This window comes from Patagioenas fasciata, chromosome 27 (assembly GCF_037038585.1).
Source record: "Patagioenas fasciata isolate bPatFas1 chromosome 27, bPatFas1.hap1, whole genome shotgun sequence".
Taxonomy (NCBI): Eukaryota; Metazoa; Chordata; class Aves; order Columbiformes; family Columbidae; genus Patagioenas; species Patagioenas fasciata.
Genome location: NC_092546.1, coordinates 2,833,020 through 2,856,203, shown reverse-complemented (window position 1 = coordinate 2,856,203; position 23,184 = coordinate 2,833,020). Strand labels below are relative to the sequence as shown.

General features: G+C 55.3%; 1 protein-coding gene across 2 annotated transcripts; it reads left to right on the top strand.

Annotated features, from left to right (window-relative positions):
* Window positions 1–1,483: 1,483 nt before the first annotated feature.
* CTXN1 (cortexin 1) lies at window positions 1,484–22,359 on the top strand. 2 transcript variants are annotated; one of them, XM_071799553.1, is made up of 4 exons: window positions 1,491–1,640; window positions 18,961–19,015; window positions 20,057–20,161; window positions 20,828–22,359. In XM_071799553.1, the coding sequence occupies exon 4, from the start codon at window positions 20,967–20,969 to the stop codon at window positions 21,219–21,221; it is 255 nt and encodes an 84-aa protein (XP_071655654.1). In that variant the 5' UTR covers window positions 1,491–1,640; window positions 18,961–19,015; window positions 20,057–20,161; window positions 20,828–20,966; the 3' UTR covers window positions 21,222–22,359. The 2 variants fall into 2 exon arrangements, with proteins under 2 accessions (XP_065714681.1, XP_071655654.1); XM_065858609.2 differs by lacking the exon at window positions 18,961–19,015 and having other exon boundaries at window positions 1,484–1,640.
* The last annotated feature ends 825 nt before the right edge of the window (window positions 22,360–23,184 follow it).

Here is a 23,184-nt window from a genome sequence, read left to right as displayed (position 1 = left end):
TTTGCACCAGCATGTGCAGCTCAGCAGCTGCTCTCCTGGGAAGCTGGTCCTGGCAGGCTCAGGGCAGGATGGAGGAGGTGATGGGGAGATGCTGAGGACAGACCGAGAGTTGGGGTGTTCAGCTGGAGAAGAGAAGCTCTGGGGAGACCTTTCCATACTTAAAAGGGGCCCATAAGAAAGATGGGGACAGACTTTTGAGCAGGGCCTGTTGTGATAGGACGAGGGGTGGTGGTTTTAAACTAAAGGAGGGAGATTCAGGCTGGACATGAGGAAGGAATTGTTGCCCTGAGGGTGGGGAGAGCCTGGCCCAGGTTGGCCAGGTGGTGGCTGAACCATCCCTGGAGACATCCCAGGCCAGGCTGGACGGGGCTCTGAGCAACCTGAGCTGGTGAAGATGTCCCTGTCGTGGCAGGGGGGGCACTGGGGAGCTGGGAAGGTCCCTTCAACCCAAACCGTTCTATGATTTTATTCCATGACAGCTGTGCTGCAGCAGCAGCTACGCTTGGCTGCAGGGATGGGCTGAGGGTGTGCTGGTAGCAATTGGCTAGAGAGGACCAGCAGCTCCATCACTGTTCTCCTGTCCCTGCTGTCACCCAGTGCTGGCCCTGGAAGTCCCCTGGAGATGGCCCAGCAGGACAGGGGAGCTCTGCTGATCTTGGACAGCAAATCACGCTCCCAGCTGCGAGCTGGCGCTGAGCACAAACAGCAGCAATGCTGTCACCGCCGTGGGGACATCTGACAGCACCCCCCACACTTCCCGCATCCCCACGGTACCACATCCCCTGCACCCCAACACCCCCTGCGTCCCTACGGAATCACACTCCCCTGCATCCCCCTGCATCCCCAGGGTACCACACCCCCTGCACCCCAACATCCCCTGCATCTCCACAGAACCTCACTCCCCTGCATCCTCCTGCATCCCCAGGGTACCACATCCCCCACACCCCTCACATCTCCCATATCCCCAGGGTTTCACATCTCCCTGCACCCCAGCATCCCCTTCATCACCAAAGAACCTCACTCCCCTGCATCCCCCTGCATCCCCAGGGTACCATACCCCCCTGCACCCCCCTGCATCCCCAGGGTACCATATCCACCACACCCCCCTGCACCCCCCTGCATCCCCAGGGTACCATATCCATCACAATTCCCCACCCCCTGCATCCCCAGGGTACCACACCCCCCTGTAACCCCCTGCATCCCCAGGGTACCACATCCCCCTGCACCCCAACACCCCCTGCATCCCCAGGTACCACATCCCCCTGCACCCCCCGGCACTCCATCCTCCACACCTTCCCGCATCCCCGAGTTATCCCACCCCCCCGGCCCTCATCCCCACGCTGCCACCTCCCCCGCATCCCCCCCCCCACTCCTGCTTCCTCGCCGTCGCTGCATCCCCCCCCACTCCGCATCCACACTCCGCCCCCCGCTCCACAATCCCGGGCCCCACCCCGTGTGTGTATGTCCCCCCCCGCCTTCCGCAGCCCAATCAGGGCGGGCTGGACGAATTCAAACCCCGGCCCCGCAACCACCGGGCGGCTTCGCTGCGCTCCCCCGGCCGGGAACGGGGCCGGGCCGGTCCGGATGGGCTCGGGGAGCCGCGGGGCGGGCTCGGCCCCCGCCTGCCGCCCGGAGCGCAGGTGAGAACCGGGGGGAGAGCCGGGGCTGGGGGGGCTCCCGGCAAAGTTTGATGGCGGTATCAGCGGGGCGGTGGCTGAGCCGAGCCCGGGGCTGCACCGGGAACCGCCCGGTAGCGGCTCCGCAGGGGCGGCGGGGGGAGGATGGGCCGGGGGGAGCGCTCCCGGTACCGACTGCTCCCCCTCCGGTCTGAGCCGCCGCCCGGTGGGGCTCCCGGAGGCTCCGGGGTGCCCTGCGGAGAAGGGGATCCCGGAGAACTGAGGTATCCCCGAGGTGGATGCGCTGCCGGGGGTCTGTGACAACCTGGAGGGGGGCGGGAAATAATATGGATTTAGGAAGAAATACCGCTACTGGATGCGAAAATGGGGTTGGGCGTTGTGGGGAAGAAGAAGTCGAAAACAGGGAATTTCTGCAGCTGCTGCAAAACTGCTGATTTGAGAGTTCTTAGAGCTGGAAAGGATGAGGTGACTGCAAAAACCCCTTTGTGCTGGGGGGCCTTGGAAGATGCTGGAGGGCTGGTGGAGGGGTGTGAAACTTTTGAATGAAATCGAGCTGATTTCTCCCTTCTGGAGCCGCGGGCCTGTGCGGAACTGGGGGAGGATTGCACAGAGACCTGGGACAAAGGAACGAGCCAAGGCGGCCTCCCAAACGAGCTGGTTTAATTTGAATTTCAGCCCTCTTGGGAAGAGTTGGAGCTGCGGGAAGTCTCCATGCGGTGCTGGGAGTGCCGCTGAGCCTTGCCCGTGGCAGAGGGGATTCGGCTCTCCCGAGCCCTGCGAAAACTGGGCTTGCCAGGGACAGTTTTGGTGCAGAGCCTCATGTTAAACATGAGGATAAAAGCTGTTGGCAGCGGCAGGTGTGGATTTGCCAAGGGTTAGGGGCTCCCCAGCGCTTGACTCCCATCCTTACCTTCCTGCCCTTCCCAGAGATGCTCTGCTTTCTCCCAGCTATTATTTATTTGCCTTAAATCTGCCCAAAAGCAGAGGAGGTGAAATGCTGAGCCTGGCGGGGCAGACCTGTTTGCAGTACATGGGGAAGTGTGACTCCAGTTCTGCTTGCCCAGTCTCCCTCTGTATGTGCTGCAAGCCACCCCAAGCTCAGGCTGCGATGCTGTAACGAGGGACTCGAGGCCTCCGATTGCTTTGCCCAGTTTAGTACCCGCCAGCTTGGGGCACAGATTTGAAGCTGAACAGAATCACTGCACCCAGTGGGAGCTTGTTGTCCCTTTAATGTCCAATTTGGGGCCAGGTGGGTAAGGCTCTGCAACATTAAAAAATGAATCTGGTGGTGTTTCTTGCTGTTAGTATCATTAAGAGGTTTGCAGCTGGGAGGCTGCAAAGGGCTGTGGGGCATTGGAACAGGCTGCCCAGGGCAGTGCTGGAGTCACCATCCTTGGAGGGCTGGACAGACGGACATGAGGATCTCAGGACACGGGGCAGTGCCAGGGGTGGGTTATGGTTGGACTTGGTGATCTTGGGCGTCTCTTCCAGCCAAGATAATTTTATGACTCTGTGATCCTCTGGATTTGCTCTGTGAGAGGTTCTGGTGGTGCTCTGGTAGGGCTGGTGGTGGGACGGGAGGTGGGGAAGGTTGTCCTGGCAGGTGGGCTGGTGGAGCAGGTTCCATCTTGTTCCACCCCTGCTCTTGCCGTTAGCAGCACAGCCCCAGCTCGATGCTTGCGGGCAGAAAATGTGCAAATCTCAGGGTAAGGCTGCGCTCTTCCCCGAGTTCCCTGGGCTTCTCTGGGATGTGTGCTCAGGGCTGCTCCAGGAGGGGAAGGGACAGACCCGGCATCGCCTCTGCGAGCTGCAAACACATTGCACGGGTAAAATGCAGGTCCCCCTGGAGAGGATCTGGCGCACGTCCAGGGATGCACAACCACGCTGTCTGCCTGCAAACCTGCTCCCCGGGCTGGGAGAGGGCAGCTGCTCCCATCAACCTGTTGCGGATGGCACCGGCTGGGCAATGTAGGCAATGTGCTGCCTTCCTCGCCGTGTTTCTGCCAGAGAAATCTGCTCTTTATTTTGTCCCCCTAGCAGTTGGCCGGTTCTGCTGCACTGTCTGCAGCGCGGCTGGGGCAGCCTTCCCAGTGCTCACTGGGGATGAACTGGGCTGCACACCAGTGACCAGGGCTGGATGCCGGAAAGCTGGAGGGTTAGAGCAGCAGGCGTGTTTTATTGGCTCCGTGGTTTCTTCACGGATGCTGACATGAGTGGCAGAAGCGGGTGGCATCTTCTGGCTCGCGGCTCTGAACTATCTCGTATTGCCAACTGCCAGTAAATCCTGAGCCGATGTGTTTTCTGAACAGCTGCTCTTAGGAAGAAAACACTGTTGGGCTGTCAGGCGCCTGGGAGCTGCTCTGATTTTTACTGCAAATATCCTCTACAAAGTAAAATTGATGGATCTGAATCTAATATTCTGTAGGGGAACTTAATGGCCATTAGGCTGGGTTTTTTTTTCCAGCTTTGAGTGCAGAGCTGCGCCATTTAACGGAAGAATTAAGGGCATAAAGATAAATGAAGAGGGCTGCCAGATGGGTGGAGGGTGGTGGGGGGCTGGCTGCTCCAGGACGAGGGGACCTAGAGCAGAGCTGGGGAAGCTGCTGGAGGCCTGTGGAAGGAGGAGCTGTGGTGACCCGAGGAATGATGTGTAACGTGGGTCTGAGACGGCCGAGCATCCAGGGAGCAGCGCTGGGACAGACTGCCCAGGGCTGTGCTGGAGTCACCATCCCTGGAGGGCTGGACAGACGGACATGAGGTTCTCAGGACATGGGGCAGTGCCAGGGGTGGGTTATGGTTGGACTCCATGATCTTGGGGTTCTTTTCCAATCAAAACGCTTCTCTGATCCCTGAGGTCCCCAGTCCTGGCTCTGCTCTCAGTATGTTTTACTTGTGGCCTCTTTTGGCCACAGGAATCAGCCCCAGACCTGCTGCCCCGCATTGTCCTGAGGGTCTTTTTGATGGCACTGTTGAGCCAAGCGGAGCAGCTCCTCGGGCAGGACGCGGGGTCTGCACGTGCCAGGAAAACCAGCGTTAACTCAGTCCCGTCCCGTCCCACGCGGGGCGGCCGGATCCAGCTCCTGCCCGTGCCGCGGCTGCTGGAGCTGCTGGACGGTTCGTTACCCGGTTGTGTTGAAACACCATTGAAGTGGCTTTGAAGCAGAGAGCTCAGTCCATTCTGCACCCGCCCCCCGGCACAGGTTGAAGGTTTCCATGTGTGGGGAGGTGGGGTGCGGGTGTGAAGCTCAGACGTTGCTGAGGCGTAGACCTGGAGCCTGGGAAGCTGCCAGGACCCCGCAATACAGATGTAGCCATGGATATTTATGGCCTTTCAGCCCTTATTTGCCTTTCTCTTCCTATCCTGGCAGGGCTTAGTGCCTACTGGGTCTTTACACACCAGACACCAAAGCAGAACCTCGTTTGCGGAGGTTTTGGTGCTCAGATGCTGTATTTGAAGCGCACTTTGCTGCTTGAATTACCCAGTTAATGTAAGTGTTAAAGAGCGGAGATCGTAGCGCCCACAAGAGAGCGATTGCTTGAGCACATGGAAAAGAACAAACAACTCCTGGGAGCTCCAAAACAGGCAGGACGTGAATTACTGAGCTTCTCTTCCAGCTTCGTTGGGGCTCTGTGGCACTAAATCTCTCTGAGCAGCGTTCACAGGCTGGTGAGCAAAGCGAGCTCTGTTCTCCCCACACGTTCCAGGGGCATCGCAGCTCACACGCAGAATATCTGGGAGGAAATATGTGTTCTGGGCATGGGATGCTGTCCGTCTGTCTGGCAGGGTGCTGGCACTGTCTGTCCAGCCTTGCTTTTCGACAGAAGGCGCAACGATGCGGGTGCAAGGAGTTTGCTGCAGCAACCCCGACCTGCTTCCAGGAATGCGCGTGGGGATGCATTTCTCAGCCTTTTACGTGGCGGGGAAGCAAATCAAGAAGCGACGACAAGCGCTTGGCATCGAGATGGCACAAAGTGTCCTGGCACAAGGGGCGCTTCGCAAGGCAAGCGCAGACGGGAGCAGCGCCGGGAGCTGAGGGACCTGGCGCTGCGCCGGAGCCACGCTCGGTGGAACCGAAAAACCGCAGCCTGAAGCAGGTGGCTGGAGGGGACACAGGACCCCACAGACGGGACACAGATCCCCATGAATGGGACACAGGTCTCCTCTGACCATGGCCCTTCTGCAGCAGGACTGAGGGTTAGAAAGTCCCCTCCTGTTTGTCCCTGATATTGTTCCTTCTCCGCACATGCAGAATCAGGCTGGCACAGTGGATGTGGGAAGGGAAAAGTGTCTCAGCAGTGGGCTGAAGGGATCTGGGGATCTATTTGTTGCCTGAGGCTCAAGCTCTGGGGATGCTCCTTCCACGTGGTAGCTCCCAGTTCCTTTGCGTGGCCAGTTTGTGGCTTGTCGAAGCCTCGGTTGGGCCAGGAGAGTGCTCCAGGTGCCAGGAACTGTGGCATAAGTGAGATTCGATTCGCACCTTCCCTAAGGGAGGCAGAAACGGGATCCCCTGGTTTCCTGCAGCTCCGTGGCTCTTCCTGCTGATGGCAGATAACACTGCTTGGAGTTAGGAGCAATCTGCTCCAGTCACGGGAGCAGCATCGATTTACACGCGCTGGAGCCCTGGAACCGATCTGCGTCTTTACCAGCTCATCGCAGCGGACGGGAGATGTTTTGGCACCGCTGCGGAGGGAGCAGCTCTGCCCGGGGGTCGCTGCTGTCGGTCACCTCAGCCCCTCGGGTCTTCTGCTTGGCCCTGCAATGTCCCACACCTGCCTGCAAAAGTGTTGGAGGGACGTTCTCCAGGTTAAAGCCCTCCCAGGGGGCTGCAGTTTGGCTGGGCAGCCCCCATTCAACCAGTTCCAGTGCGGTTTTGCCTTCACTTTTCTCGCTCCTTCTCCTGCTCCCATTTGCCACTGAAGGGTATGGGTGGAAAGGATAAATTCCAGAGCATTCAGCTGCCCAAGGCAGGATATTTGCTCTTTGGGCAAAGCTTGAGCTACTGGGCCAAAATGGCTTGAACAATTCGAGTCCTCTAGGAGATGTTTGCTCATTTGGAAACGTGCTGGTGCACAGAGCTGAGGGGGCAATGTGTGGGGCAATGTGTTAATGTAAGGCTGCCTCTGTTAATGTTACCTCTCTGAAACTGGAGCTGCAGTTGAACGCGCTGCTTGGCAAGCGCTGGGCTTCAGTGGTGATGCCGAAACGGACAATTGATAAGAAATTATCCAATTTCAGCCCCGGAACAGACTCTGCCAGGCTCCAGTTCCTGCCCTCTGACAGAGCTCAGAAGGAATTGTCTCTCCGGCACAGCGTGGGGTGATCCAGCTGTGTCTGGCTGCATCCCAGGCATCCCATCCTTCCACCAAGTAGGGGTGTGATGGGAGGGAATGCTCCTCTTGCAGTTGTTATCTTCTTCTTGGGTTGTCCCATGTTCCACCAGACCTGAGAAATGTGTTCTGCAGCTGGGCTGAGAAGCCATGGAGAGGGGTGTGGGCAGGAAGCCTTTAGTGGAATTTTTCCTGGGTGACCTGGTTCCTGTCCTGGGGTTCATCCCTCTGCAGACCCCTGTGTGATCCCAGCTTTGCTCCCATGCAAATCCCAGAGTGTCAGGGGTTGAAGGGACCTGGAAAGCTCATCCAGTGCAATCCCCCCATGGAGCAGGAACACCCAGCTGAGGTTCCACAGGAAGGGGTCCAGGCGGGTTTGAATGTCTGCAGAGAAGGAGACTCCACAACCTCCCTGGGCAGCCTGGGCCAGGCTCTGACACCCTCACTGGGAACAAGTTTCTTCTCAAATTTCAGTGGAACCTCCTGTGTTCCAGTTTGCACCCATTGCCCCTTGTCCTGTCACTGGTTGTCACCCAGAAGAGCCTGGCTCCATCCTCCTGACATTGCCCCTTTCTATATCTGTAAACATGAATGAGTCCCCCCTCAGTCTCCTCTTGTCCAGCTCCAGAGCCCCAGCTCCCTCAGCCTTTCCTCACACGGGAGATGCTCCACTCCCTCCAGCATCTTGGTGGCTGCGCTGGACTCTCTCCAGCAGTTCCCTGTCCTTCTGGAACTGAACCCCACTGAAGAAAGCAGCAGGACTCGAGAAAGTGAAGAAGGACCAGGGAGGCTGACGGCACAAGCTGAATTTGGTTAGCAAAGAGAGGGAGGGAGCTCTTCCCAACACATAAGGCTGTTATAAAGGGATCAAACACTTTTCACATCTGCCAGGACGAGATGAGAAGTGATCAGTTTAATTTGGAGCTAATGAGATTTAGGTTAGAGAGGAGCGAGGTGCAGATGGGCGATGAGTTCTGGGAGAATCCCCTTCAGCTGTGCTTTAACAAAGCAAGTGGCTGTTCTGAGCATCCTTGGGCTTATTCCAGAGCTGGTGTGGTTTGGAGATCCTCGTGCATCCATGAGCCCAGGATATTCCATGTTTAAAATCTTCCTGAAAGTAGAAAATAGCATTAGAGTAGCTTGTGATTGTGTTGATGCCAGTGGTACCATGCAGACCCATGGGGTGGGCAACCCAACTCCTGCACATTTACAGCCAGCCTGGGTGGTTTTACTGGAAATTCAGCTCCGTTTTCCACAGAAATACCCCGGCATGAATGGTGCTGGGCAGGCCAGCAACTCAAAGAAACAGTTTAAAACATCACTTAATTGCAGCAATGGTTTCTTTGGAGTAGCGTATTTGCCCACTTGCTAAATAATTCATAGGAGAGCCTGGTAATTAAATGCTAAAGACCCGATTTGCTTAGCATTGTTTGTACTTATGTTACTGTTTAAATGCAAGAAATTACTAAGTAATTCAATTGCTAATTAAAAATAATACAGTTACTTACCATCTTATAAGAATTAATCAGCATTTCTGTGGGGTTTCTTGCACAGAGCATAAGCACTTCCATCTTTTAGGCAGTTATCTTGTAAACTTCTCCCTGTATTTGTGCTGATGGAAGGCATGTGCCCCATCTTCTGTTAGTGGATATTAAAAACAAGAGGAAAAATGCAAATTAAAATTAAAAAATTGAGCAGCACAGGCTGTTTTGGTTGGAAAAGACCTTTAAAATCAGCCTGTGGAGAATATCGAGCTTCGTTCCCCATCTTCTTCCTTCAAGACAGCTCATCCTATTCTGTCCACCATCACCCCCAGCCTGACTACAGATTTCTCACCACACCATGTGCTTTGCTGGAATCCTGGTGGATGACATTAATTGGAATTTCTTCCTGTAAACAATGACGTTATTGAAAAGAACTGTCAGCCTGCCTGGCATGGGCACGCTCTGCTGGTGCTGCAGCATGTTTTCTTATTTCACATATACACCTTTGCTTTGTTCCCAGCTTTAGGAACCCTGAGCTGGTCTATGTGGAGTCTGTAGGTGCTTCTGTCTCTACTGCTCTTTCTTCAGTCCAGGAACTATATTTACTGTTCTCCAGAAAGAGGAGAGTAATCAATAGCCTGTAATCACATATCCTGGCTCAACACGCTTATTAGATGTATAGATGAGGTTCTTAGGGACGTGGGTTAGTGCCAGGGTTGGGTTAACGGTTGGACTCGATCTTGAGGGTCATTTCCAACCAAAGTGATTCTGTGATTAGCAATCCCAGCTAAAGATTCCTGACTTTAAGTACTGGTTTTCCAAGGGAGACACAGGATAGATTGCCTGATCTTGTTGATTAAAGCGTGTTAGGTCTCAGAGCGATGCTCAGCTCACCCAAGCTGTTCCCACTGGCCCAGTGCCTGTCTCTCGTTCTGAATTGGCATCTTTTTCCATCCCCCTGGCTACAGCTCAGGCTCCCAGGGCAGTTCAGGTGAACACACAAGCCCTTCACTCCGAAACCCAGCAAAACCCAGCAAAACCAGGACATCTGCGCCTGTCGGGACCCAGCTGGTCCACCTGCCACCGGGGTTTGTCTCTCCTGTGATTTCTAGGTAATCTGAAGAAAAACAAGGCATCAACTTCCCTTCTCTTTGAGCAGCTTTTCACTGTTCAGACTCTGACTCTGGAGCACTGTTAATTAACAATTTACATTAAACTGTGAAGAGTGAGTTGAGAATAAACAAAGTTCAGTTCGAATTTGCTCTTTGCACATGAGGTCCTTGGGGATGTGGCTTAGATGTGGACTTGGCACCGCTGGGTTAACGGTTGGACTTATGGATCTTAAAGGTCTTTTCCAACCTAAACTATTCTGTGATTTTCATTATTGTCTTGTTGGTATTGCTGAGTTTCTGGGAAAAGCAGTCATAGCCCACGTCTGGTTTCTGGAGTCCCTGGGACACCATAAGCAGATGTTGGGTGGGTGTCTTGGAACTTGGTTTTCCATAGTCGATCCAGAGGAACCCAACAGGAGCAGCACCATCCCTGTTGGGAGAACTGGGAAATACTGGGGTTGTTTCCAAGCTCCTCAAACATGTTGATGAAGGCCCTTTTGCACTATGTTCCTTTGATAGACACATTCTGCTGGGACCAGCCCTCGCTGTAATGAAGCTCCAACCTCTGGGAGGTGCAAGCAGGTGCAGTTATTCCAGTAACTTTATATTAGGCACCCTCCTGCTCCTGGAATAGATTCCCAGGCAAAACTGGGTTATGATGCAATTAAAACTGAGAATATGAATCAGTGATTTAAGGGAAAAATAAAGAAAAATCTGGTGAGGGAGGTGGCAGCGATCCCACGCTGAGCTCGGCTCGCGTTCAAGGCAGAGTAAACTCTATAGAGCCAGTGGCTGGGTCTGAGCACCTGAACCCTGCCCGGGCGCTGTGCCAGGCTGGAGACCACCGAGCTAGAGCAGCACAAGTAGAAAAGCCGCATCGTAACCTTGCGGTTAATGTCAATGCAGTTAAGGTACCTTGTGGGTACCATGGCAACCTGCATCGGCCACCGGCTGGTCGGGATGCTGCTGGGATGCTGCGGGAGCTGACAGGCTGGGAGGTGGATGGATGGATGGATGGATGGATGAGCTGGGAGTGTAATCGCACCGGGGAGCGTCAGGAGGGTGCAACAGGCACCAGGTGTGGGCTGGACTGCTCTGGAGATCTCCCCACTGATCAGAGAATAGAATCACAGAATGGTTTGGGTTGGAGGGACCTTCCCAGCTCCCCCAGTGCCCCCCCTGCCATGAGCAGGGACATCTTCACCAGCTCAGGTTGCTCAGAGCCCCGTCCAGCCTGGCCTGGGATGTCTCCAGGGATGGTTCAGCCACCACCTCTCTGGCCAACCTGGGCCAGGCTCTCACCACCCTCAGGGCCAACAATTCCTTCCTCATGTCCAGCCTGAATCTCCCTCCTTTAGTTTAAAACCACCACCTCTTGTCCTATTGCAATAGGCCCTGCTCTAAAGAGTGGCTGATGTAGCCGCACTTCCCTTCCAGGGCTGGTTGTTAAGTATTTGAGGATAAATAGTTTGGAGCACTGGATGGGACAAGCCCTGAACTGATAGAGAAGGCGATGGGATGGATGAGGCAGAGTCTCCATCTCCAGAAGCAGTGACTGTGCAGCCTGGTTTCACCACCGAGACTAACGAGGCTCAGCGCACCCGTCCAGGGCTGGAGCTCCCATTTCTGGGGCTGGGTGACACCCTGCTCCGTGTTGGCCCAAGAGTTCAAGAATTATCCTTCCTGGCCAGGGCACAGCGAACAAAAGCTGAGTGTCTGCAAAGGTTGCTCCTCCGCCTGGGGAATTTGCTAATGAGACGGTGAAGGGTTGCTGCTTTTCAGAACAGATGTTCACCGGGAGCTTTTTTTTCAACCAAGGAATTGCTGAAGTTGTTTTGCGCAGCTCAGGGACATGGAGGTTAAAGGCAGGAAGATTCCTGTAGGCAATTTACCCACTGTAAATGGGTGGAAGTCAGCTGGTTCTGTACAAAAATAGTGGAAGACCTGTTCCTTGCCATTTGTGGGGTGTTTCCATGCTTATTTGTGGATCTTTGGAGATCCAGCTCCATCCTGGGCTGGACACTTCCCAGGTTCTCACCCCTTCTCCTCTGGGTTCAGCAGATGCTGGAGCTGCCAGTTTTGACGAGATGTTGCCATATTTTGTGGCACAAAGCCGAGCTAAAACCATAAAATTCCTCACCATGGGCCTCAGAGGTGCTGCTATGAAGGAAAGATTAATTAAATTGTGTTTGGGCTGATCAGGTGTCTTGCGAAAGCTGGCAAACCATCCCGAAGGGTTGGAGGCGGCCGTTGTCCGATGTGCCAGCAGTTCAGCTCAGTGAAGTCTCAGAGCTGTTGTTCTGGCCTTGGAACTGGGGTTGTAAGTTGGGGAGCTGAGGAGATTAAAGTACATTTACATAGTCTTGGATGAAAAGACCCCTTGGGAGCTCTGAAGCTGGGTTGTCTTGATGTGGTCAAAGCTGTAGGCATGAAGAAGAATGTAAGTGATGTGCAAGACGTGGATTAAGTTTGCTTATTCCCAGCTTGAAGTTAGGCTGAGCTGGTTTTTTTGCTGCCTAAGCCCTTCCATGTGCCCTTTCCTCCTTTCCTTCCCACATTACAGACTCTAGAGGCATCTCAGTTCCTTCACGTCAGAGCCAGAATCTGAATTAATAATGTGCTAAGAAAATAAAGATAGTTCAACAGACTTTAAATCAAGGAGAACAGCATGTTAAAGAGTTTGAACAAATCGCATTACTTTGTGTGCAGTTTTAGGGCTGGCAGAAATAAATCTCCCAGCAATTTATTGATGGTGACAAATTCTTTCAGAAAGAGCCTGCTCAGGGAATGCTGCTCTTTATCACTGGACTCTCTGCGTGAATTATCTAGGACCAGATTAATGTCTCCCAGTGAACGTGTCAACACAATTTGTGTCCTGGAGCCTCCGTGTCACCTGGGCTGACGCATCATTTGAATATATCTGTTGAAAACCATGTTGCTTTGCAGATGCGTCTCCCTTTGCTGTTGCGTAGGCCTGGGTTTGAAAGAACCACCTCCAGAGCCAGGCAGATGGGCCAAGGGCTTAAACTGGACATGAAATCTACTCGTGCAGACCCACGGCAAGAAAAGAGCAGCCAGAAAGCTGCGGGTTTGATGGCTCAGTTCCTGCTGATGAGCGTCTGACAGACCCCGTCACCAGGGCTGTCCTGACGTGGCTGGTGGGACCCAGCGCTTGGACCCTGGGTGGCGTTGCTGTGCCCATGTCCTCCCGTGCTCTCTGTCCTGCTGCACCACCAGGACTGAAGGAAGGGCCGAGGGGCAGGAGACACCCGTGGCACACTCCATCGGACATCAGTCCGCCCAGGGACTTGCCTTGCATTTGTTCTTTTCCATTTACCCACAGGTCCATCAGATAAACCACCCGTGCACAACCAGAAAACGGCTGGGTTGGGCTGAAAGCTGCAGGAATTTGTTTTGGAGGCCGGTTGTCTGCAGCCGTGGGTGCATTCACCGCTGTTGGTCTCACTTCAGGTCTCAGTTTCCCCTGTTAGTGGGTGTCTGGAGAGACCTCAAGTCTTCCCCTTGGGACTCAAGGTCTGGATTTCTTCCTTATGTTTGTTTGTGCTGCCCAGCTCCTGGAAACTATTGCTCCAGGACCTTCTTCTCCTCAGCCTCCTCTGGACCCCTTCCAGCCCCTCAACCTCCACCCTGCATTCCCATCCCAACCCAAGACAGACTCCCCGAGCAGGGACCCTGGCCCATCACATGTGGTCACCTTTGGGAGGAGTTCAGGGAGACGTGGGGACAATTTGGGGCAGCTCTCTGTGCTGTTCTAGCTGATGTCCGGGTAGAAATGGGCAGGTAAACCCCATCTGCACGAATGAGTTGGGCTGCAAGGCACGAACTCTTCTGCAGCTTGGAGAAGCCTGTTCAGGGCGGTGGTGGAAAGCTTGTGTGTGCCCACGGCTGTGACATTGTGAGACAAGGAGACCCTAGAGCTCTGTCAAGAACCTCCTGTGTGTCTGGAACCCAGCAGAGACCTCCAGGGAGCAAAACTGAGCCTTTATGTGCTTCAGAGCCCGGCCACAGGGGTCTCAAGCTGACACCGTGTGCCTGCCCAGATACGTCTGTTTACTCAGCAGCTACACTCCAGCTTAACAGGGAGGAAAAAAAGAGAAGTTAATTTATTACTGCAAATGACTTTGAAGTAATTAATTGCTCTTGTCAATGGCAAGGGATAATTCCGCGACTGTAAAATCCCAGCAGAAGGATACTTCTTGTCCCCTGACAAGGCGGCTTTGATAGAGCTATTTCGCTAACACATGCTGAAGTCAGGAAGGGGACATTTTATTTAATGATTCATGCTAATTAGAGTGAAGCAGACATGCTTCCTCTCTGCCCCACAGCAGTAGGTGGTGTTTCATGCCAGCCCTGAGGTACCAGCCCAGTCTCAGCCTGTGTCACACAGTCCCTGGTGACCAGCAGGTCTGGGCGTCTGTGCATGTACCTGGGTGGGACAAAGCAGCTGGAAATGAGAAGGTTCCAGACTTGTGTTCTCTGTCTGTGCTCACCCTCTGGCTGGGGCTGGGGTGGTGATTCTTCAGCGCTCCTGTCCACCACAGCAATTGTGATGGGGTGAAGCGTCAGGAGGGTGCAACAGGCACCAGGCGTGGGCTGATCTGCTCTGGAGATCTCCCCACTGGTCACAGAATCATAGAATAGAAACACAGAATGGTTTGTGTTGAAGGGACCTTCCAGGTCCCCGAGTGCCCCCCTGCCATGAGCAGGGACATCTTCAGCAGCTCAGGTTGCTCAGAGCCCCGTCCAGCCTGGCCTGGGATGTCTCCAGGGATGGTTCATCCACCACCTCTCTGGCCAACCTGGGCCAGGCTCTCACCACCCTCAGGCCAACAATTCCTTCCTCATGTCCAGCCTGAATCTCCCTCCTTTAGTTTAAAACCATCACCCCTTGTCCTATTGCAACAGGCCCTGCTCTAAAGTCCTTCCCCATCATTCTTATGGGCCCTTTTTAAGTGCAGATATCAAAGAACAGGTCAGCTATGAAGCATCATTCACGTTATCCATAATAGCTTTGCAAAGCTGAACTTGGCTCACAGGGAAGAGCAATGAAGTGCAATTCTCTGCTTGATCAGCTGCTGCACGGAGGAGTCAGCTGCTCCCGAGTGCTCCGGACGAGCCCAGGAAAAGGCAATCTCTTCCCTCTTTGTCACCCAAGCAGGCTGAGAAATGTGTCCCCAGCCTTTGGAAGGAAGGTTCAGGTCGGCGCTCAGTACTTTCCAGGAAAGGGAATGGGATTGTGCCACCATCCCTGCCAGTCCCAGGGGACTAAAACGGGGTTGGAGGATGTGACCTGGCTCGGTCCGCACCGCCTTGGCAGGCTGCAGCATCTCGGCGCGTTGCCTTCAGACCAGGGAGAGCCCAGAAGCTTTCCCAAGCGGTCCAGCCCTTTGGAAGCAGCAGCGGCGCTTGCTGCAATCCGGCCCCGCCATAAATCAGAAGTTAATCTTCGTTAATTGCCATTGGCAGGTAAATTTAAAATCTTCAATCTGTGAAAGCCGCAAGAATAACGAACGGCTTGCATTGAGCCACGGGCAACCATTTTTGCCTTGAACCGAAGCATCCAAGTGTGCGTTTACAGCCACCGTCCTCCAAGACAAAAGCCGTCATTCCATGCCACAGGGTTTTACCCTGTGCAACCACTGCAGTGCTTTACAATATCACTTCGTCAGCACTAAAAAAAAAAGTGCTTAGATCCCTTTCTGAGATTTATTGCATTTTATAGGTGAATAGATTTCTGATTAGAGAAACACTCTGCTCTTTTTTTTTTTTGCTTTCAAAAGTGCTTGGCCGGGTGGTGAGATAATGCAAAGGCTGAACCTCATTTAATTATCAAGTCCTTTAAGTCCAGGCAGAACGAACTCTTGCTGTCTCCACGGTGCAATTAGTTTAGCATAATCTAAAGCCTGGACCACCCTTCCCGGTGCTTTTTTGGGGCAGTGACTGTGCAGGCTGCGGTGCGGCATTAAATCTGTGCTCTCAAGTGCAGTCGGGATCGATATTTCTGAATGCCAGAGGCCTCCGTGTGCCCCAGGGAACTTGTGTCCTGAGTTTCCCTGAGGCTCATCCAGTGTTTTTCTGTTGATGTTGTTGTCGTAAGAGGCAAAATCTCCAGCAGAAGGATATCCTTCAGCTCTGAAACGCTTCCAAGGAGGAGGGCGGAGTGGGGAGCTCCTCGCATTGCCGCTCCCCCAGGCACGGACTTGTTAACAGAGACTTAAGGGGGGAGAAGAATTTCGAGGCAAAAGTATTAGAGCAGTTGGAGTTGGGCTTCCAGTACAGACATGGCTGCTCTTTGGTCATGGACAGAGGAACAGGGTACAGGGCTGGGAAGCAGTGGAGTCACCATCCCTGGAGGGTTGGACAGACGGACATGAGGTTCTCAGGACATGGGGCAGCACCAGGGGTGTGTTAACAGCTGGGCTCGATGATCTGGAGGGTCTTTTCCAACCAAAATGGTTCTCTGATTCTGCATCTTGGAGGGGCAGCAATGCAGGCGTGTTGCCTGGGGGTTTAGAGCGGCTTTTTGGGGGAACACAGGGATCCAGGCGCTGTGGTCCCTGCACGTCAGGCTCAGCCCCAGCCCTGCGCTCTCCCCAGGTCTGGCTTCCCCAGGCAGGCAGCTCACGAAACTTCTCCCGTCTCCAATTGCTGTGCTCCACCTTTTATTATAATTGATTCTGCATCGCCATAGGAACCCGCTCCAGCGCGAGTGAGGAGCAGCTGCCTTCCCTGCGTGCTCTCCAGGAGAGAGGCGGCTGCTCCTTCCCTCAAGATGGCAAGTGATGGAGCCGGGAGCCCACGCCAACCAGGTACCGTCCGTGTGCCCCCGGTGTGGGGAGCAGGGTGGCCTTGCAGAGCTGGGGATGACAAGGGGGGGGGTCGTTCCTTGTTGCCAGGGATGCCCCCCACCCTTTGCAGTGGTGGGTTCAGGGAATGGGCTGAGATGTTTGTGTGACGCTGGGGACCAGTGGATCTTCTGGTGATGGTTGTCAGGTCTAAGTGGAGAGAGCAGGAGGCTGGGGTTTGGGGTGGGAACAACCTTTCAGGGGGGGTTTATCTTGTTTCTGGGTGACTTGGGTTGGCAGCGGTGGGTTTTCCATGTGCTCTGGGATGACCACGGAGCACAGACTCGTGAAGGGTGTTCTGCAGAGCTTGACCAGGCTTGTGACCCCCCTGCCAAGGGGGGATGAGGGCATCACAGAGCCTGGGATCTGGGGACAAACATCTCTGGTGTGCTGGACCTCCCCTTGGGCTGAAGGGTTGTCCCTTCTGCTTGCACCAAAGTGCATGGGACATCCATGACACTCCGTATCTCAGGCTCCTGCCCTTGTCTGATCTGCTCGGTTGCCCCCTCCAAGCCCAGGGTCTGCACATTCCCGCCCAGTAAAGCTGCTTTGCTGGGACAGCCCCTCCACGGTGGCTGCACGAGGCTGGAGAAGCAGCGGTGGAGGTGGTGGCCTTCCCCAGCCATGGGCTGGTTTAGCAGAAGACTGGCCAAGCTCTTACCTCGGGGTTTGGGGTACAGATGTGCTGGGCTGGAGTCCCAGCCTGTCCTGCCATTCCTCGTGCTGGAAGGTGGAGATACGGAGAGCAGCGCGAGGGGACCTCTGGGTACAGCAGACCACCTGGGACATCCTGCTGAGACTTGGGATCTCCCTTGGGTGCGGGTCCTGGCATTGGGGCCAGACCCATGGCAGGATGTCTCCTGGGTCCCAGACGTCCTCGTCCCTCCACATGCCGAGCTCTGACAAGGCCAAGGTGATGAGGGATGGATGGTTCGTGAAGGAGCCCCCAGCATCCTGCTGTAGGTGAGAGAGAGCCCAGATGTGGACTGTGGTCCCTTGGCACTGTCTGTCTCTGGGCAGCCTGTATGGACAGGGCCAGATGCACCCATAGGTGGTTCAGACACAGCCAGTTTGAAGGCTGGGGGGTATCTCAGCATCCTCCCTGGCTTTGGGATGGACGGGCAGGCAGAAATCCATGTGGATAGTCCTGGCTCTGTTTGCTCTCAAGTCCAGAGTGCACCCCATAAAGCAGCTGGAGAACACAGCCCTGTGTTCACAGCCTCGGCCAGCCAGGAGGTTCACAAGGTGCTTGAACATGGGGCAAAACCAGCCCCGAGGCCACCGTGCGGCTCTGTGCTCGGGTTCTGCATCCCGCGGGAAGTTGAGCATCCCTGGCAGAGCCGCGGGCCCTGGCAGCGCGCAGGAGCCCTGCGGGAGCCGTCCGTCTGAACCAGCGTTTACTGAAAAAGGCAACGGAAACCCTGCAAAGAATTCAGCTGCCTCATGAGCTCCGTGTAACGGTGCCAAGCACAGGGCGCTCTTCCCAAAAAGGCGTCTATCTGCCTCCGACCCAGCAGGGACCAGCGGACGCGCCGCGGACAGACGGACCCTTTGCTTTGGGAGAGCAGGAGTGGAAGGACAGAGAACCGCAGCCCTGCCGCACTTGCAAGTAAAGCCTTTTCCCATCTCTAAGGAGCTTAGGTCCTAGAAATCCTCCTGCTGAGGCAGAAGCTTGTTTGCCTGCAATCCTTGCGAGGGCGTTTGCTTTTGGATCTCCCTGGCGATCGCGTTTGCTGGCTGGTTGCAACAGGCGGTTGTGCAGAGATGCAATGAATACTAATGGAGCCGGGTCCTGCGAGAGCCCCGACCCCCACGGAGCAGCAGATGTCTGACGGGGACAGACGTTTTAGCAGGGGCTGTCGTGATAGAACAAGGGGTGATGGTTTAAACTAAAGGAGGGAGATTCAGGCTGGGCATGAGGAAGAAATTGTTGCCCTGAGGGTGGTGAGAGCCTGGCCCAGGTTGGGCAGAGAGGTGGTGGCTGAACCATCCCTGGAGACATCCCAGGCCAGGCTGGACGGGGCTCTGAGCAACCTGAGCTGGTGAAGATGTCCCTGTCATGGCAGGGGGGGCACTGGGGGAGCTGGGAAGGTCCCTTCAACCCAAACTATTTCATGATTCTAACACCTGAAATGTTAGCATCTGGAAATTCCTTTCCAGCTGACACGAAGACTTTTTCCAGCCGCTCTCCCTGATCAGGCTCTGCTTCTGTTTCGGACACTCCTTGTGCTTTCCCATCCATCACCCATCTCTAGCTCTTGACTCTTGGCCAAAAACCCACAGGGATTTAAAGGGTGGAATGAGCCCGTGGTCCAGGAACAGGCTGAGTCACCCAGTCCCTGCCGAGAGCCCAGCGCCTCCCTCACTGCCCACCCACACCCCGCTTCGGAGGCGCTGCGGTGGGAAAGGTGAGCCCCCCACAGCAGATGGCATCCTGCACCGGCGAACACCGCACCGCCCCTCCTGCTTCCAAAAGAAACATCTCGTTAAGTGTTTGCCTTGCCCAAATTAACATTTAATTCGTGTTTCATAGCCAGAAGAATCTCACTGCGGCGTCGCTGAATTGTTGACACTGATCCTCTTTTGGTGTGAGTTCTGTCCCTATTAAGCAATTTCTTTGCTCGTGGATCCTTTTTAGTTACTAAGGGAACATGAATCTTAATAAAACTCAATCAAATGTTCCTTAAATAACAGCTGCCTTCATTTAACTCTCTTATCCTTTTTTTTTGCTCTGTTCAAAATTCCTGGGAAATTAAGATCTGATTCTTCACACAGTAATGAAAAAGCAACACATCCCAAATGTGGGGGAAATTGTATATCCTGAATACTATGGGATTTAATACTGGGGGTACTATTTAGCAGAAAATCTTGCAGTTTTGTCCTGAATGTGCCTTCCCCTCGCTGCACTTTTGATGTGAGCCGGTTGGGCAGCTCCAGGTACGTGATTTGTGCTTGGGTCGCTTATGTTTTAGCAGGGCTTGTCCTGCATCTCTGAGAACCGTGAAGGGGAATTTTCTTAACGGGGATGTGTCTGTGGGAAGGGGGTTCCTGAGGGCACCAGAGCGCTGTGAGGAGGTGGAGGCTCTGGAGAACATTCCCTGTCCCCAGTGGCTTCCATGGAGAGGAGCGGGATGCTGTGTCCCCTCCCTGCTCCTCCACGGGTGGATGTTTCTCCCCTGGACAGGACCACATGGAGCCACCGCCTGTCGGCTGGGGACGGGAGACCCAGGTGCTCCCTGCCCAGGTGGAGGCTCCTTCAGCTCAGTCCACCCATCCCCATCCTCCTGCCCTCCCTCAAGTTGCACCAGGGGAGGTTGAGGTTGGATGTGGGGAACAATTTCTTCCCCAAAGGGCTGTGGGGCATTGGAACAGGCTGCCCAGGGCAGTGCTGGAGTCACCATCCCTGGAGGGCTGGACAGACGGACATGAGGTTCTCAGGACATGGGGTAGTACTGGAGTTAGGTTATAGTTGGACTCAATGATCTAAACGGTCTTTTCCATCCAGTGCTGGTCTGACAAGAGACACCATGAACTTCAGAGGTGCCTTGCAGTGTTTTGCTGTGACTCCTAGTGACTGTGGTCCTTTTAACCTCTTTTGTTGTCTTTGTCCTTCTCCTTTGCACCCTTAGCCCAAGAAAGCTGGACCCTGGAGATCCTCCCTCAGTGACGGGGCTGTTTGAACTGAGCCTTCTGCTGCAGTAGCAATGCCGGTGTCCCCATGCAGCCGCACTGAGGTAGGTGCCGTCCTCCATCGGGACTTGGGTCCTTCTATCCCTGGTACCAAAACACAGGCCCTCATTGTGCCAAGGTGCTGGAGCAAGTTGAGAGAAGGGAATGGAGCTGGTGAGGGGCTGGAGCACAAGTGTGATGGGAGCGGTTGAGGGGCCTGGGGGTTCAGCTGGAGAACAGGAGCTGAGGGGAGACCTTCTGATCTCTGAACTGCCTGAAAGGAGCTTGGAGCCTGGGGGGTCGGGCTCTGCTCCCCAGGAACAAGCGCCAGGAGCAGAGGAAATGGCCTCAAGTTGCGCCAGGGGAGGTTGAGGTTGGATGTGGGGAACAATTTCTTCCCCAAAGGGCTGTGGGGCATTGGAACAGGCTGCCCAGGGCAGTGCTGGAGTCACCATCCCTGGAGGGTTGGACAGACGGACAGGAGGTTCTCAGGACATGGGGCAGTGCCAGGGGTGGGTTATGGTTGGGCTCTATGATCTGGAGCGGGTGTTCCAACCAACATTATTCTGTGATTGATTCTATGGTCCCCTGCCACCCTCGTGAGTGGCTTCTTGAGCTTTCTGGAAAACCAGTGACCCACCTGTGAACTTCCCTATCCCTGGTTATTTAGCAGAGCTGGTGCAACCTGTGGCCAATTTCTCCTCGCTGACCATCTCTGCTTTCCCTTCCAGGAGCTCTTGTCCTGTGCAGGAGTGAGTCCCGAGCTCGGCGGAGCAGCTATGGAGTAACCCGTGCTCGGTGCGTGGGCGCAGCGGGAGCCTGACGCCGGGCGGCTGAACGCCCCCAGCCCGCGCGCTCCTCGCCTCTGCCATGAATGATGCATCGACGATGGATTATGAACTGCTCTCCCCCTCCTTGGTGGAGCACCCAGCCGGCGCCGCGGGGATGGACGCCGAGCAGAAAACCGTCTTTGCCTTCGTCATCTTCCTCCTGGTCTTCTTGGTGATGCTGATGGTGCGCTGCTTCCGCATCCTGCTGGACCCCTACAGCCGCATGCCCGCCTCCTCCTGGACCGACCACAAGGAGGGCTTGGAGAGGGGCCAGTTCGACTACGCCTTGGTGTAGAGGGCAGGGATGCGGGGGGGCTGGGTGCTCTCTGTGCCTCCCACCCCCGCTGGCCCCGGCGCCCCCTTCCTCCGTGGTGTCACCCCGGACCGCCAGAGATGCTCCGGGCAGGGAGGTGAGGTGGGGCTTGTGGCCGCGGTGGGTTTTCTAGGGGTTTCTCTCTTTTCTAAGCACTTTTCAGTTCTCTTGGCAGCCCGCGGGACTCTCGGAGAGATGTGTTGGAGGGGTGACGTCACTCGTGGTCCCTGCCGTCCCCCGTGTCCCCCGGCGGTGTCGTGGGGCAGGAGGCGATGGGACAGGGCACGGCGGGACCTGCCCTTGGCCACGGCCCATGGGGCTCCTGCTCGGGGCAGCTCTGCCTGCTGCCCGACCAGAGCTTTGACCCCCACCTCCTCCTGCCCCCCATGTCCCCCCGTCTGTGTCCCCCCGGAGCGCTGCCATGGTCCAGTGCGCGTGTGTGTGTCCCTGTAGCTGAGCTGTGTCTGTCGGGGGGTTTGTAGGCACCAGACCCAAGTGCTGGCTTTGTTCCTCAGTGTGTGGCAGCCCCAAGTGCCCCCTCCAAGAAGAGAGGGGGAGATGGTGACCCCCTCCATGTGCAGACCCCTTTTGGCATCCAGCCCTGCAGCCTGCTCTCTGCTTCACACCGTAGTGACCTGTCCCTGCCCAACTGGTGAAACTGGTCTGAATGTGGTGCCATCACGCAGACCTGCCTGGGTGGCCCTGCTGGGATCCCAGGAGGGCTCCAAGCTCCACATGATGCTTGGGAGATGCTTCTCAGCCAGCCCAAGCCTGGCAGCCTCCCATCAGCATCCCACCACGGCCAGTCCCTGCTCCAGCAGGATTGGGGTTATGTCCCCAAGCCCTGGGCTGCTGGGGGTGGCTGACACGTCCCTGGCCATCCTGCATCTGGGCATCCAAAGGGCTGTGGAAGTTTTCGAGGGGAAAACCAAGCTCTCTTCCTGCCCCTCTGTGGGAACCATGCCCAGTGAGCCGGGGTGCTGCAGCTAGCCACAGGGCTAGCGAAGGCCACGGTGGGTTATGGCTGTGGTCACTAAGGAGCTTTGTACCAAGGGCTTTGAGCCCAGGGAGGAGAACCTCTTCCCCACCACGGAAATAAAGCTGCACTGTGCTAACCCCACACCGCTCTCCTGCTGCTCTTTGCTGCCTCCCTGCAGGTGCCCAGGCAGTGGTGGGTGTCCCATCTCTGAGCCAAGACCCCACATCTCCCCAGAGCTGCTCTGCAGGGGATGGTGCCATGGAACAGGTTGGGCAGAGAGGTGGTGGATGAACCATCCCTGGAGACATCCCAGGCCAGGCTGGACGGGGCTCTGAGCAACCTGAGCTGCTGAAGATGTCCCTGTCATGGCAGGGGGTGGGTAATGGGGGAGCTGGGAAGGTTCCTCCAACCTAAACTATTTCATGATTCTAATACCTGAAATGTTAGTATGCAGAAATTCCTTTCCAGCTGATTCAAAGACTTTTTCCAGCTGCTTTCCCTGATTGGGCTCTGATTCTGCTTCGGACACTCCTTGTGCTTTCCCATCCACCACCCATCTCTAGCTCTTGACTCTTGGTTAAAAACCCACAGGGATTTAAAGGGTGGAATGAGCCGTGGTCAAGATGTCCCTGCAACGAAGATGCTGAAGGGAGTGGAGCATCTCCTGTGTGAGGAAAGGCTGAGGGAGCTGGGGCTCTGGAGCTGGACAAGAGGAGACTGAGGGGGGACTCATTCATGGGGATCAATATGGAAAGGGGCAGTGTCAGGAGGATGGAGCCAGGCTCTTCTGGGTGACAACCAGTGACAGGACAAGGGGCAATGGGTGCAAACTGGAACACAGGAGGTTCCACTGAAATATGAGAAGAAACTTGTTCCCGGTGAGGGTGTCAGAGCCTGGCCCAGGTTGCCCAGGGAGGTTGTGGAGTCTCCTTCTCTGCAGACATTCAAACCCGCCTGGACACCTTC